The sequence below is a fragment of the Arabidopsis lyrata genome (assembly GCF_000004255.2).
Source record: "Arabidopsis lyrata subsp. lyrata unplaced genomic scaffold ARALYscaffold_1, whole genome shotgun sequence".
Classification (NCBI taxonomy): Eukaryota; Viridiplantae; Streptophyta; class Magnoliopsida; order Brassicales; family Brassicaceae; genus Arabidopsis; species Arabidopsis lyrata.
The window spans coordinates 6,014,368-6,026,501 of NW_003302555.1; the positions used below are offsets into that span (position 1 = coordinate 6,014,368).

The window sequence follows — 12,134 nt, forward strand, 5'->3', positions numbered from 1 at the left end:
CTATACAACCGATAGGGCCCTAACAAATCTATTTAATATATAATGGGCTTTATTTAAGGCCCATCACTTAAAACCCCAGCTATTTGTTGACCTAGAAAATTTCGGATCTATAAATTGAAGTCATTTTCTAGGTTATCTGTTTTTTCGTCGAGCAGCCGCGCTTTTTGGCTGAGGAAGGAAAAAGAGAGACGCCATGGGAAGAAGTAAGTTTCTCTCGATCTGTTATGGATTCTCTGTTAGGGTTTCTGTGTTCTTCCGATTCCTCCATGGATTTAGTTAACCAAATGCTCCCTCTTTGTTGCGATTTTGAGATTCTGCGATTCATTTTTCTATTCATCGGATGAAGAATTAGGTTTATAGCTCTCTTTAGATATGAAATGATTGATTTTTGATCTGTGAATGATTTTGAGCTATATGAGTTTGGTCTTAGAGCTAAAATCTGGATCTTGTTGTAGGACCTGCGAGGTGTTACCGTCAGATCAAGGGTAAGCCATACCCAAAATCTCGCTACTGTCGTGGTGTGCCAGATCCGAAAATCAGGATCTACGATGTTGGAATGAAGAGGAAAGGTGTTGATGAGTTCCCATTCTGTGTCCATTTGGTATCATGGGAGAAGGAGAATGTGTCAAGTGAAGCACTTGAAGCAGCACGTATTGCTTGCAACAAGTATATGGTGAAATCTGCAGGGAAAGATGCTTTTCATTTGAGGATTAGGGTTCATCCTTTCCATGTTCTCAGGATTAACAAGATGCTTTCCTGTGCTGGAGCTGATAGGCTTCAGACTGGTATGAGAGGTGCTTTTGGTAAAGCTTTGGGTACTTGTGCTCGTGTTGCTATTGGACAGGTTCTTTTGTCTGTTCGTTGCAAGGATGCTCATGGTCACCATGCTCAGGAGGCTCTTCGTCGTGCTAAGTTCAAGTTCCCTGGTCGTCAAAAGATTATTGTCAGCAGGAAATGGTGTGTTTTAAGATTCATCCTTGAATCATGTTGTTGTTTGATTTGTTTTATGGCAACAAGCTAGCTAACTCTGTGACTTTTGTTTTTTCAGGGGTTTCACGAAGTTTAACAGAGCTGACTTCACCAAGTTGAGGCAAGAGAAGCGTGTTGTTCCTGATGGTGTCAACGCTAAGGTATTATTGATTGATTTTGCATCAAAATTCTATAGCGGTGATAGTTATCATTGAAATCATCTTTTGATTGTTAAATTGAACAATGTTTTGGTTTCTTTTGCAGTTCCTCTCCTGTCATGGACCTTTGGCTAACCGTCAGCCGGGGAGTGCCTTTTTGCCAGCCCACTACTGAAGAGTATCAGAACTGAAGTCCTTTCTCATTCCGGTGAAGAGGAATTATAATCATTCTGAAACTTTTTCCTTATCGTTATCTCAGTGGTTTTTTAAGTTTTTAGTTGGACACAATCAGTATTCTGAATCTTTTGTGACTCTTTTGTTTAAGCTTTGAAATGATATTGTTCCTTCGTTGTTGGCCATATACCTTTCCTTTGCAATTTTTATCGTTGGCCTTTTGCTTTAACTTGAAATCTGATTGCGAAATCATTGAAGTTTTAAATAGAGACAAGTCATTGGATCATTCGTATACATTTTCCTTTTGATATCTCTTTATTAAGTATATAAAATAAAAGGTAATAGATTTGAAATTAGCATAGCTAGCCAATGTTGTTAGGTGGTTGTCCTTTTTAATATTTACGATCTAAATATCTCATGAATCATACAAGGCTGAGAGATCCAAAAGAAAATGACAGAGACCTACACGTCAAAATCAGATTCAAACTGCCATTTTCATGTCTAAATCCATCTTTGTTTTTTACTTTTCGAAGAATTTATTGCAACCATTTTCTGAAGAAAGAACCAAAATCCCTAAACACAGAGCAAATTAAAAGGGAGACAAATTGAAAAGGTTTATGGTATTACTTGCAAGCAAAAGATCAGGTTATCTTGCAAACAACAACTATAAGATCAAAAGCTCTTTTTCTTCTTCTCTTTTCTGAACAGAGAGGAGAACACACGAAACACAGATAATATATTCTCTTTGTGAAAAAACGAATGATATATATATATATAAACATTACGACAAATGAAGAAAAAAAATCATTATATTTAGAAAACAAAATTCAACAACTTACAACAGAACAGCAAAACTCTAGATTCTGAACTTTCTCCACCAAACTTATTACAAAACCTGTTTCTGTTCTTTCCAAGAATCTAACAATACCACCAAGATGATTGTATCCAATTGAATTGAAAATAAATTTCTTTTTGTAACCAAAATAAATAAGAAAAAGACTGCAACTTTCGACATCTCCAACGGCAGGAGAATCTTAAAAATCATCTGAAAATTATTGTTGAAACCCTTTATCAGCAACCCATCACCGCGCAGTTGTATACGAAATTCGATGAATGTTTCCTACCGAGCAATGTCCATAGAGGCGGACTTCGATCACTAGATGGTATCCAGGAATTCAGCTCAATGTACCCTCCACCTGAACTTCTAGGACCACCAATCACAATTAACCGCTCACCGCAAGCTCTAAACGCTAATCCCCAACCGTTAACCGAGCCAGCTCTTTCCGGCAATCGCCCTAAAGTAAACCATTTCTTACTCTCCTTATCATACTTCCTAACTTCCATATCAGCATGATCCGCGGCATACAATTGATTATTCACAACCGCAACAAGAGGTGGCGCCTCTGCTGCTGCTGGCATTTCTCGGCTCCTTGGAGGCGACATTTGCGGGATCTCAGTCCATTTCTTCGTCTCTAAATCAAACTCCTCACCGCAAGTAAGCACTTTCGAGTCACTTCCTCCAATTCCTCCAATGACATAAAACTTCCCATCCATGAAAACACCCGAACACATCTTCCTCGGTTTGTTCATCTTCGGAAGTGTAGTCCAAGTCTGAAGCTCAGAATTATACATCTCAGCGGAATCACTGATTTTGCCAAGAGAATCAAAACCACCAGCGAAGATCGCAATCTCTCCTAGACTTGCTGAGCCAAACAAACACCTCGGAGAATTCATCCTCGTACCGGAAGACCAAGAGTTAGTCAAAAAACTGTATCTGTATATAACATGAGAAGAGTAGTCATCTTTGCCTAAAACAAGCAAATCCGTACCAACAGCGAGCGATTCTTTATCAGCACACATGAATGTAACACCTGAAGGCATTGTAGGCAAATTCATCCATCTTCTTTCAACAGGGTTGAAAGCAACCCATTCCAAGAGCTGGCAAGAGAAGTAAACCCAATGTTCAACAACCTGGTTTTGCCTCCTGAGTCTATAAATCTCTCCGGTCTTCACCAGAGACCGAAAACTCCGGTTTAAAGAAGCAACGGAGCCGTAATCAGACCTCGAACAACGGATCAAACAGCTGATCGAATTGTCCCTGCCAATATCATTGATAAGTGAATCGCCATCAGTATTGTTGTTAGAATCAGATTGGTCTTGTTCTTCTTCTTCAATAGCTTCATTCCCTTGAATTGAAAATCCCATCAATCTGAGAGACTTGCTCTGTCTTAGCTCGTCTTTGAGCTCATCAACATCATCCAATGATCTTTTGCCATTGCTGAGCTTAGTTTCAGAGGAATCTTCTGCTACTGGATACATGTAAGGCCACTTTGATTCTGAAAGACGAGAACTTGAGAAAACCCTTGATATCAAATACGTCCGATCTTCCACCATCTTCTCCGTACAGATTTCCGATGTTAGAGAAATCTAAGATCGAGAGACCAAACACGAATGCAAAGTGAAAAAAAAAAAAAGAGAGAGAATTTCTGAGAAATCCCAAAAAAAAAAAGACGATTCAGAGCATTCTCATTTTCAGATAGATCATCCAAATATCGATTGATAAAAAAATGGATTCACAACAACAACAACAACAAAAATTGTTTCTTTATTGAAACATTAAAACCCAAATTCTAGCTTCAAAAGTCAGATCTTCAGATTCCAAATTCAAAGACCAAATTTGACCCGAAAACAAAAAATGAAAACCCAGAAGAAATAAAAAACGAATCACTGATCTGAATATGATTCCTTTCAATGGAGAAGAAGGAGGAGAGAAAAATGGAGAATCTTTAACAACGAAGAGGATTAGTAGAGATTATATAATAATAAGAAGAAGAAAGTACTTACGGATTTGGATTAACGAAATAAGAAAAAAAAAAAAAGATAAAAGAAAGTTTTGAATTGTCGTCTCTTGGAAACTCTCTGCGAATCGGAGTGAAGCGTAATGAGTTTCCTCAGGCCTCAAAGTTTAACTCTCTATCTCTCTTTCCTCTGTTTTATTCTTTTGTTTACTTTTTTTTCTTGGGTTTAAGCTAAATTAGCTAATTAATCAATTAAAATTAAATATTATTTAGAGGTTTTCTCTTTCTACATGACGTTCGTAGTCCAAATTATTCAGATAAGATTTTCATAAAAGGAAAATTTTTAGTCTAAATAACGTATTAAAAAATCAAGAAATTCAAAACTGTTTCTAGTTTTGTTTTGTTTTCTAGTGTTTTGAAGTTTATAAATGTTTTAAAAAGTTTCAGTACTTTACCTGTTTATTTTTTTCCACTGGTCAAAGGAAGTTAAATTGCTTTGTAGTAAACTTTATGTACGTCATAGTTTTTTTCCTTTGTTTTTATACAAATGTAGTACGTCACAAAAAAAAATCAACTTTACGATTTTTAAAAAAACAAACCATTTCTATGTACAATTAATTTTAGTTTTATTGTTTAGCTAAGTTTCAATATACATGTCATTGTAAATTTTGTTTTATTATTAAATTAACTAACAAAAGTCTCCTTATTAAAAAAAAAACTATGTACATTTTACGTGACCATGTACTATAATTAAAATTCTATCTTACACCAAAAAAAAAATATATCAATATTTACTCCCTCGAACGATTTCAATTGTCCTATTATGTAAAAACAAAACATTTAAACTAATTTAACTATACACTATTAAAAACTTGAACAGTACAGAAATTATCCTAGGGCAGATATATGAATTTGGTTTGAATTGTGTCAATGGAATATAATTTAGTGGGAAATGTATTGGAGGACAAATAAAGTACATATATATACGCATTTCCACAAAATATTATTTAGGAATAATAGTACTTTTTATTGGAATATAATACCTTTTTCTGTTTTTCGAACATAGCATTTCAGTTAAAAACTGTACGGGTAAGAGGATGTATGTTTATCTGAATAAGCTGAACAGAGAAATTAGGAATACGAGAAAGCTGTCGACAAAGTGATCTAGGGTCACGGAGCACGTGTTGACGCACGTGGGAGTATATGTTTGCACATAAATCATGAAAATTAGTGTATTAATACCACTGTTATTAATTTATTATTACTAGTATTACCGAGATTAATGCATTACTTATGTGATGGGCGTTGATCCGTTGACCAGAAATAATAAACTGATGTGGTGGGTGCGCTCTTTTATCTCACCAAGAATATATTATTCGTTCGTTTTCTTAGACGTGTGTTTTATCATTTTTTTCTTTCATCTACATGTGTTTTATCGTTAGTCGAGGGACATTTTCAAAGCATGAGATAAATCGATCACCCTATAATCGACCACAAATATTAAAAGGTTAGTAAATACTTGTTGCTATTGTTAATAAAGGTAGGATCGTACCATACCATAGTTTATATCTTACATATTTCACGCATTGATTAGAATTTTGATAAATCGCGCCGAAAGATTGTAGCGTGCAATGCAACTAAAGGATTATTATAATTTATTATTCTGAGTTGCATCTTGGCAGCTGTAATAAACTCATTAATTGCCACGTGTGAGAGCCATCTTTTAAACATTATTTGGACGGTAGCAACTAGCGAAGTGCTTTATGACTCGTTAAGGGTTTTGAGTCTTTTGACTAATCTAATCAAATATTTTGCATTTCTTTCTAAATCGGTTTTACTCTTATTTCTTTAAAATTGTTTATGCTTTTTATATAGTTATCTGTTTATCTTCTTAAGGCCATGGGCCATAATGTATGGTTTTTGGTTGACTAAAAATGAAAAAACGTGTGTTTCAACAAGGTATTTCCTAAAGGCTAAAGCTCATGAAACCCTTATAAAAGAACTCAGTGAGCAATGAAAAAGAAAATAAATAGATCCGTTGAAGTCGACGTCGTATAGAAGAGATCTAAGATCCATATTTTATGTACTACTATATAAATAAATTACAAATTTAATCGTTGAGACATTAAAGTGGTATAATAATCATTTCGGAATACAAAATTTCGATAAAGTTTGTGACGTATTTTTCTATCCAAATTTCCAAGTTCGATAAGGTTTGGGAGTCAAAGGTCAATAACTATGAATTTAAAATACGTAACTTAACTCTGATATTTATCAGTACTAGCTCGCAGAATTGCATTTAACCTTAAAACAAACTGATATCCCACTAAATCGTTTCTATATTCATATGGTAAACTTTTCTATTATCTTTCCGTTTCTAGTGAATATTGGTTTTGACTTTCCGACTTTTGACCACCAAAACAGAAAATGAATATTGGTTGGAAACAGTTTATTTTTTTTTTGCTTTTGAATTTTCTTCTAAAATTATCGAATATGTGACTGTTTTTTTTGGGCGTATCTTAGTGAATTGTGTCTGAAAGTGAAGTCCTAAGAGCTGTCCACGTGATCTGTTTGTATTGTGCGTTCACATTCATTTTCTTTCCACATTAATCTCTCTTAAATTAAGTATCTTAACTGATGATTACGTTCCTAATTCATACATGTAAAAGTGCTATTTTAGATTCTGATTATTATGTTACATAAGAAGGGTATAAGATTGCTAAAGAGAATCACAAAATTTTGTTTGTATCTATTTTTGATTAGTTAATAACATAACATACCTTCTAATGTGAATACATTACTTTACGAGCTATCATCCGACGCGTGAAAGCCCACGCTACATCTGTATTCACTATCGAGGAAAAAGACAAAATTGCCAACAAAAATATTAGGTTGAAAATTGATCATTACAATTTGCAAATTGCAACACATTACACGTATTTTGTTGAAAAATTGATTATTTTCTTCTCTTTACCAAAAATATCGAAAAAGTATTTTGTGTATATTTGTATTGTTGTTATACCAGCTAATTGTTTTGAATTATCCGTCGTAAGGAGATAACGTGGTGGCTCCTAATACCTTTACTTCTTCTTCTTTTCTCTTTTGGCAATGCCTTGTCATTCAAGTCAACGTCGAAATCCAACACGTGCTCTTCGTAAACTCAAGATGTTATAGATATGAATGTAACTAACTAAATTTTGCTGTCTATGGATAATATAAATAATGTATATCGTAGAAGCAACACATTATGATAATTATCTTTAATACATTCAGTTTTTTTGGATCGTATTTAAACATTTTCTGTTTTGTTTTGGGTCATAATTGCTAGTTGTAATTAGGTTAATGATGGCCATCAGGTTAATAAGAAGAGAAAACAATATATGATTAACATCTAATAATAATGTGTAGAACACAAAGGTTCAAAACTCCGGAATTTTACTACCCAAAAAAAGAAGAAGAAAGAGTTTGTTTTAGGTTTGAAACAATATGACCAAGAATATCATCGACTAATCTTAGACGACACTAAGAATCACATATGAAGAAAGCTTACTAGCTAGCTAGATTTGAATAATATAATAACAATAAAATAAACATTATTAACAATAGAGAGAAATTAGGAGATATCAACTTGGAATGTGATATTTGAATCGACAAATCGAGTCAATTAAAGACAAAAAGAAAATTATGATTTAAGAAAATTAGGTGAGTTTGATAAAAACACGTTGTAGTCTTGTAGATCTCCAAATTGACGTCAACTCAATATCAAAATCTTTCTTTGATATTTACTATGAAATTCAAACCCGAATCAAAACGTCTAACCTAGCTACAGAATATATACATTCGTCAATGTTCAACCTTTTATATTCTATTCTTATAATTGTATATGGTGAAGATAATTTGTATATGGAGGACCAATTAATACTCAGCTATTTCCTGTAATTTAGAACATTTATAAAGTTTTTTCTTTCTCAAATATATGTTTGATATATATATAGTCGTAGTGTTTAGAAGTTCCATAATCCATATACTTGAACTTCTAAAGCCATAGTAGCAAGCACCTTATTGTTGTTGTTGAATATAGTTCTAATTTTGGTAGGCAATTGAAAATAAAATCACACTATTTGGTGTTCACGTTTATGAAAAAAATGTAAAAGACATATTTCGAACAGTGCATTTTTTTTGGTTTGCATGAAAATAACATAGCAAGTTAGCAGCACACTGCAACATGGTCAGAATATAGAAACGTGAACCACACATAAAAAATTTAGATTCTTAGATGAATCTGAATTAAAATCTAGTTAATTTTGACAGACGTACGTGGCCGTGGAAAGAAGTAGGAAGAGACAATGAGAGATGGAGAAAGGAGAGGAGAGACGTAAGTATTGATTTGGCCAACGGCTCATATGCAAAGAATAATAATAATAATAATGTTCTTTGCGTTTTTTTACCAATACATCAAACATTTGTTAGGCACACGTCTTTTTCTTTTTCTCTTTTTTGTTAACTTTCTTTTCCGTTGAATTTCTCTTATGTACTAATAGTAATAATATAAGTATTTAATTATATCACACACATATGTCAAATTTGTCTCTAAAAGAGATTTAAAAAATTATCATTGAGAAAACTTTTACCTGTTTGGAGTTTGGACGGTTAGACAGATAACATTTACTAAGATTTATCCAACTTGTATATGCATGCAAACCAAAGGTTCTAGAATGTTAAAATCGTCTATAGAGCATTGTTAATTTGTTCTTCATGTACACACAATTAATTATTATTCTAAATATTTTAACATGTATGGAACAGAAAAAAAAAACAAAAGAAGAACAAGTTTGGTTGTTTGAAACCAAGAGTACATTATTAAAAAATGATGCAAAAAATAATTTTGTGATTATGGGTTGTTTGAGACTTGAAAATAATCAAACAATATTGGGCCATTTATACAGGCTTTTGTTTATATATTTAGAATCGTTAACGATATGGGCTCACTCAAGATATTAAGGCCCAAATATTGAGCTATTAAACGACGCCGGTTTAACTTTTGAAATTGCGTCTGTTTCTTCATTCACTGAAAAGGACCAAAAGGTAGTCCTTCTTCTTCCCACCCACATCGTCACCTTTGACTCTCTTTCAAGCTTCTCTGTGTGTGTGATCTCTGTTGGTCAACAACAACTACAACAGGTAACTTCGAATCCTTCGATTTCCTTGAAGTTCTTTTCTCTAGATCTATAGTACTACGATGTGTGGATCAACGATTTAGGTCTGAATATATTTTGCAATCCAACCTTGCTCAAGTTTCGCTTGAAAATTTCAATTCCAAATCATATAAAGCTAAATCGGAAAGATCTATGTACGATTTTGTATAGCTCCCGAAGTTTAATCACGAGTTGGAAATAATTCAATCTATTGAATTCGATCTATGTTGAAATTTTTAGGGTTTCTTTTTGTTTTCATCTTATTGAGCAGAGATGGATCATCAATATGGATATGGTGTTGAAGTTACTGGGTTATCTCCATCTGTTACTCAGAATGATCTTATCGATTTCTTCTCTTTCTCTGGTGCAATCCAAGATATTGATATTGTCAGGTGAGTCTCTAACTTTTTGGCAAATTTCATGTTTGTTTGCATATTTTAGGATTCAAAAGATAAAACTTTGTCATGTTGTTAACGAGACTAGGTCGGGTGAGCAAGCTTGCACTGCTTATGTGATGTTTAAGGATTCTTATTCTCAAGAAACTGCTGTTTTACTCAGTGTAAGTGTTATTTTTGGATTTGATCCATTTTTTCTTTCTTTTTGGGGGTTTTCTCTTGAGCATGAATATCTCGGTCCTTTGGAATCCTTGATATCTTCAGGGCGCAACGATATTGGATCAGCGTGTTTGTATAACTCGTTGGGGACAGCATCACGAAGAGTTCGATTTCTGGAATGCGACTTCGCAAGGTTCTGAAGATGAATCTAACTCACATGTATGAATCTCTTTTGACACTTCTCTCAACTTTGATTTTTCTGTCTTTTTTTTTTTTTTTGTTAAATAGTTGAATCTAACAATCACTGGTTCAGTCAGTAGTCTTTATGTTGAAGTTTGATGCTTGGTCTCAATTCTAAAGCTTATTCGTTCTTCAATCATGTAGCCTTATGGTCAACGAGGCGAGTTCAACGCTGGGGAAGCAGTGACAAAAGCTCAAGAAGTGGTGAAAACCATGCTTGCCACAGGATTCGTGCTAGGCAAAGACGCTTTAAGCAAAGCTAAAGCCTTTGATGAATCTCACGGAGTGTCAGCTGCGGCTGTAGCTAAAGTATCCCAATTAGAGCAGAGGATTGGTCTCACTGACAAAATCTTTACCGGACTTGAAGCTGTCAGAATGACTGACCAAAGGTACCATGTTTCAGACACGGCTAAATCAGCCGTCTTTGCTACAGGAAGAACCGCAGCAGCTGCTGCAACTAGTGTTGTCAATAGCAATTACTTCTCCAGCGGAGCTCTTTGGCTGTCCGGTGCATTAGAACGAGCTGCTAAAGCTGCATCTGATCTCGGTACCCGCGGCTCAAGGCAGTGAATAGACCAACGACCTGATTCAGAACCGTATTCGTCTGTGAATATATATGATGCAAAGCTGACCATGAATAACTACTGCCTCATGAAGTAGGTGTGATAAGACCAAATTTTTTCAAAACGAATACGATAAAGAAATCTATCTATAAACAAAGCTGATCTAAACTTGGTTACATTAAGCTTAATTTCATTCCTTAATCAGCTTAAATTAGTAGCATAATCTGTTTTTTCTGGTTTCTACGGTTGATATTGATTCAATATTTGGATAGATGTGGTATCCATAGAGCTCTGACCACGTGGCGAAATTTGCGCCAAAAAATCAAATCCAAAAAACAGAGTAAGTCATCATCTTTCACTCCAAATCTTCCAATCACTCAAATCATTCTCTCATGGCAGTTTCTTCCTCCCTTCCGCCGTCAACCGCCGCAACCTCCGTCGTTCGCAAATCCCATCTCCTCTCAGCAACCTTCTCCTTCCCCGCTTCTTTACTACCTCCCTCCACCAAATCACCACAAAGACACATTCAAAGATTACTCCTAGCTTCCTCCTCCGCCTCCGCATCCACCGTTCCTTCCGATTCCAAACCGGCAAAAAAAGAAACAGTCTACTTCGATGGCGGAGCTCATTACGGAGATCTACTAGCCAATCTCATCCTAGGTCTAACCATCCTTTGGCTGCCACTAACCTTAGCCGCCGTATCCCGAGCCTTTAACCTCCGTTACAGGTTCACAAACCTCCGCGTGACGGTGATTTCGGGACTCACCGGAGAAGACCGGAGCGATTTCTCGTACAAAGTGATTAAAGACGTTCAAGTTGTGCCGAGGTTTATCGGAGAATGGGGAGATATCATCATCACATTGAAAGATGGAACAAAAGTGGATTTGAGAAGTGTTCCTAAGTTCAGAGAGATTGCTAAATATTGTTTATCTATGGCTGATCAACCTGCTGTTTTGAAAGAATCTGGTGCTAAAGGCTTTTGATTATTTCTCATTTCTGGTCAAAATTGATTCTTCTTGTTCTTGTTATGTTTTTTTTTCAATAGAAATCGAATCCTTTACATGTTCTTTCTTCCAGTTGTTATTGATTTATTCGTCTCTGTATCGTTAAGGCGATCGTGTCTACAAAACTCCGCGTTTTTTGGCTCTACAATAGGAAACGGCGTGAATTTTGGATTGTATTGAAACGGCAAGTAGTTCTCTTTTAGATTAGATAAATGGCATGGATATTATCTTCTTCGTTTTCTTCAAAATGGCGTGCATTTTAAGAATCTACGAGGGTTTTTTTTTTTTTTTTTCTTTCTTCTGGATTTATTATTTATTGCAAATTAGCATAACTGTTATATAGACGATTCTACAACGGACAATTCCTTCTGACCCTTATTAGATCCACGACCTCTTTCCTGCACACTTGCCTCCAATAATCTGCAAATTTATTAATAAATCGCAGTATCTGGGATACAAACCCCAAACTTCTGGGTGTA

General features: G+C 34.9%; 4 protein-coding genes across 4 annotated transcripts; 3 read left to right on the plus strand and 1 right to left on the minus strand.

Moving 5' to 3' along the window:
* The first annotated feature begins 48 nt into the window (after positions 1 to 48).
* LOC9326111 (60S ribosomal protein L10-1) lies at positions 49 to 1,524 on the plus strand. The gene is made up of 4 exons (XM_002890003.2): positions 49 to 203; positions 456 to 957; positions 1,049 to 1,130; positions 1,234 to 1,524. The coding sequence occupies exons 1-4, from the start codon at positions 194 to 196 to the stop codon at positions 1,300 to 1,302; spliced, it is 663 nt and encodes a 220-aa protein (XP_002890049.1). The 5' UTR covers positions 49 to 193; the 3' UTR covers positions 1,303 to 1,524.
* A 568-nt stretch (positions 1,525 to 2,092) lies between these two features.
* LOC9326112 (F-box/kelch-repeat protein SKIP11) lies at positions 2,093 to 4,291 on the minus strand. The gene has a single exon (XM_021011407.1). The coding sequence runs from the start codon at positions 3,693 to 3,695 to the stop codon at positions 2,373 to 2,375; it is 1,323 nt and encodes a 440-aa protein (XP_020867066.1). The 5' UTR covers positions 3,696 to 4,291; the 3' UTR covers positions 2,093 to 2,372.
* Positions 4,292 to 9,164: 4,873 nt separating this feature from the next.
* On the plus strand, positions 9,165 to 10,833 carry LOC9328863 (binding partner of ACD11 1). Its single transcript, XM_021013367.1, has 5 exons — positions 9,165 to 9,280; positions 9,566 to 9,686; positions 9,778 to 9,853; positions 9,954 to 10,067; positions 10,233 to 10,833. Exons 2-5 carry the CDS (start codon positions 9,568 to 9,570, stop codon positions 10,656 to 10,658), a joined length of 735 nt encoding a protein of 244 aa, XP_020869026.1. The 5' UTR covers positions 9,165 to 9,280; positions 9,566 to 9,567; the 3' UTR covers positions 10,659 to 10,833.
* Positions 10,834 to 10,904: 71 nt separating this feature from the next.
* LOC110224996 lies at positions 10,905 to 11,868 on the plus strand. The gene has a single exon (XM_021013369.1). The coding sequence runs from the start codon at positions 11,044 to 11,046 to the stop codon at positions 11,632 to 11,634; it is 591 nt and encodes a 196-aa protein (XP_020869028.1). The 5' UTR covers positions 10,905 to 11,043; the 3' UTR covers positions 11,635 to 11,868.
* Positions 11,869 to 12,134: the final 266 nt, after the last annotated feature.

What these genes read in the sequence shown, in the direction of transcription:
- LOC9326111 (XM_002890003.2), top strand. An exon ending in ATTATTGTCAGCAGGAAATG is followed by an intron (nt 958 to 1,048) that starts GTGTGTTTTAAG and finishes TTGTTTTTTCAG; the next exon opens with GGGTTTCACGAAGTTTAACA. An exon ending in CTGATGGTGTCAACGCTAAG is followed by an intron (nt 1,131 to 1,233) that starts GTATTATTGATT and finishes TTTCTTTTGCAG; the next exon opens with TTCCTCTCCTGTCATGGACC.
- LOC9326112 (XM_021011407.1), bottom strand. Translation starts at nt 3,695, where the DNA reads ATGGTGGAAGATCGGACGTATTTGATATCAAGGGTTTTCTCAAGTTCT.
- LOC9328863 (XM_021013367.1), top strand. Translation starts at nt 9,568, where the DNA reads ATGGATCATCAATATGGATATGGTGTTGAAGTTACTGGGTTATCTCCA. An exon ending in CAAGATATTGATATTGTCAG is followed by an intron (nt 9,687 to 9,777) that starts GTGAGTCTCTAA and finishes TAACGAGACTAG; the next exon opens with GTCGGGTGAGCAAGCTTGCA. An exon ending in AAGATGAATCTAACTCACAT is followed by an intron (nt 10,068 to 10,232) that starts GTATGAATCTCT and finishes TCAATCATGTAG; the next exon opens with CCTTATGGTCAACGAGGCGA.
- LOC110224996 (XM_021013369.1), top strand. Translation starts at nt 11,044, where the DNA reads ATGGCAGTTTCTTCCTCCCTTCCGCCGTCAACCGCCGCAACCTCCGTC.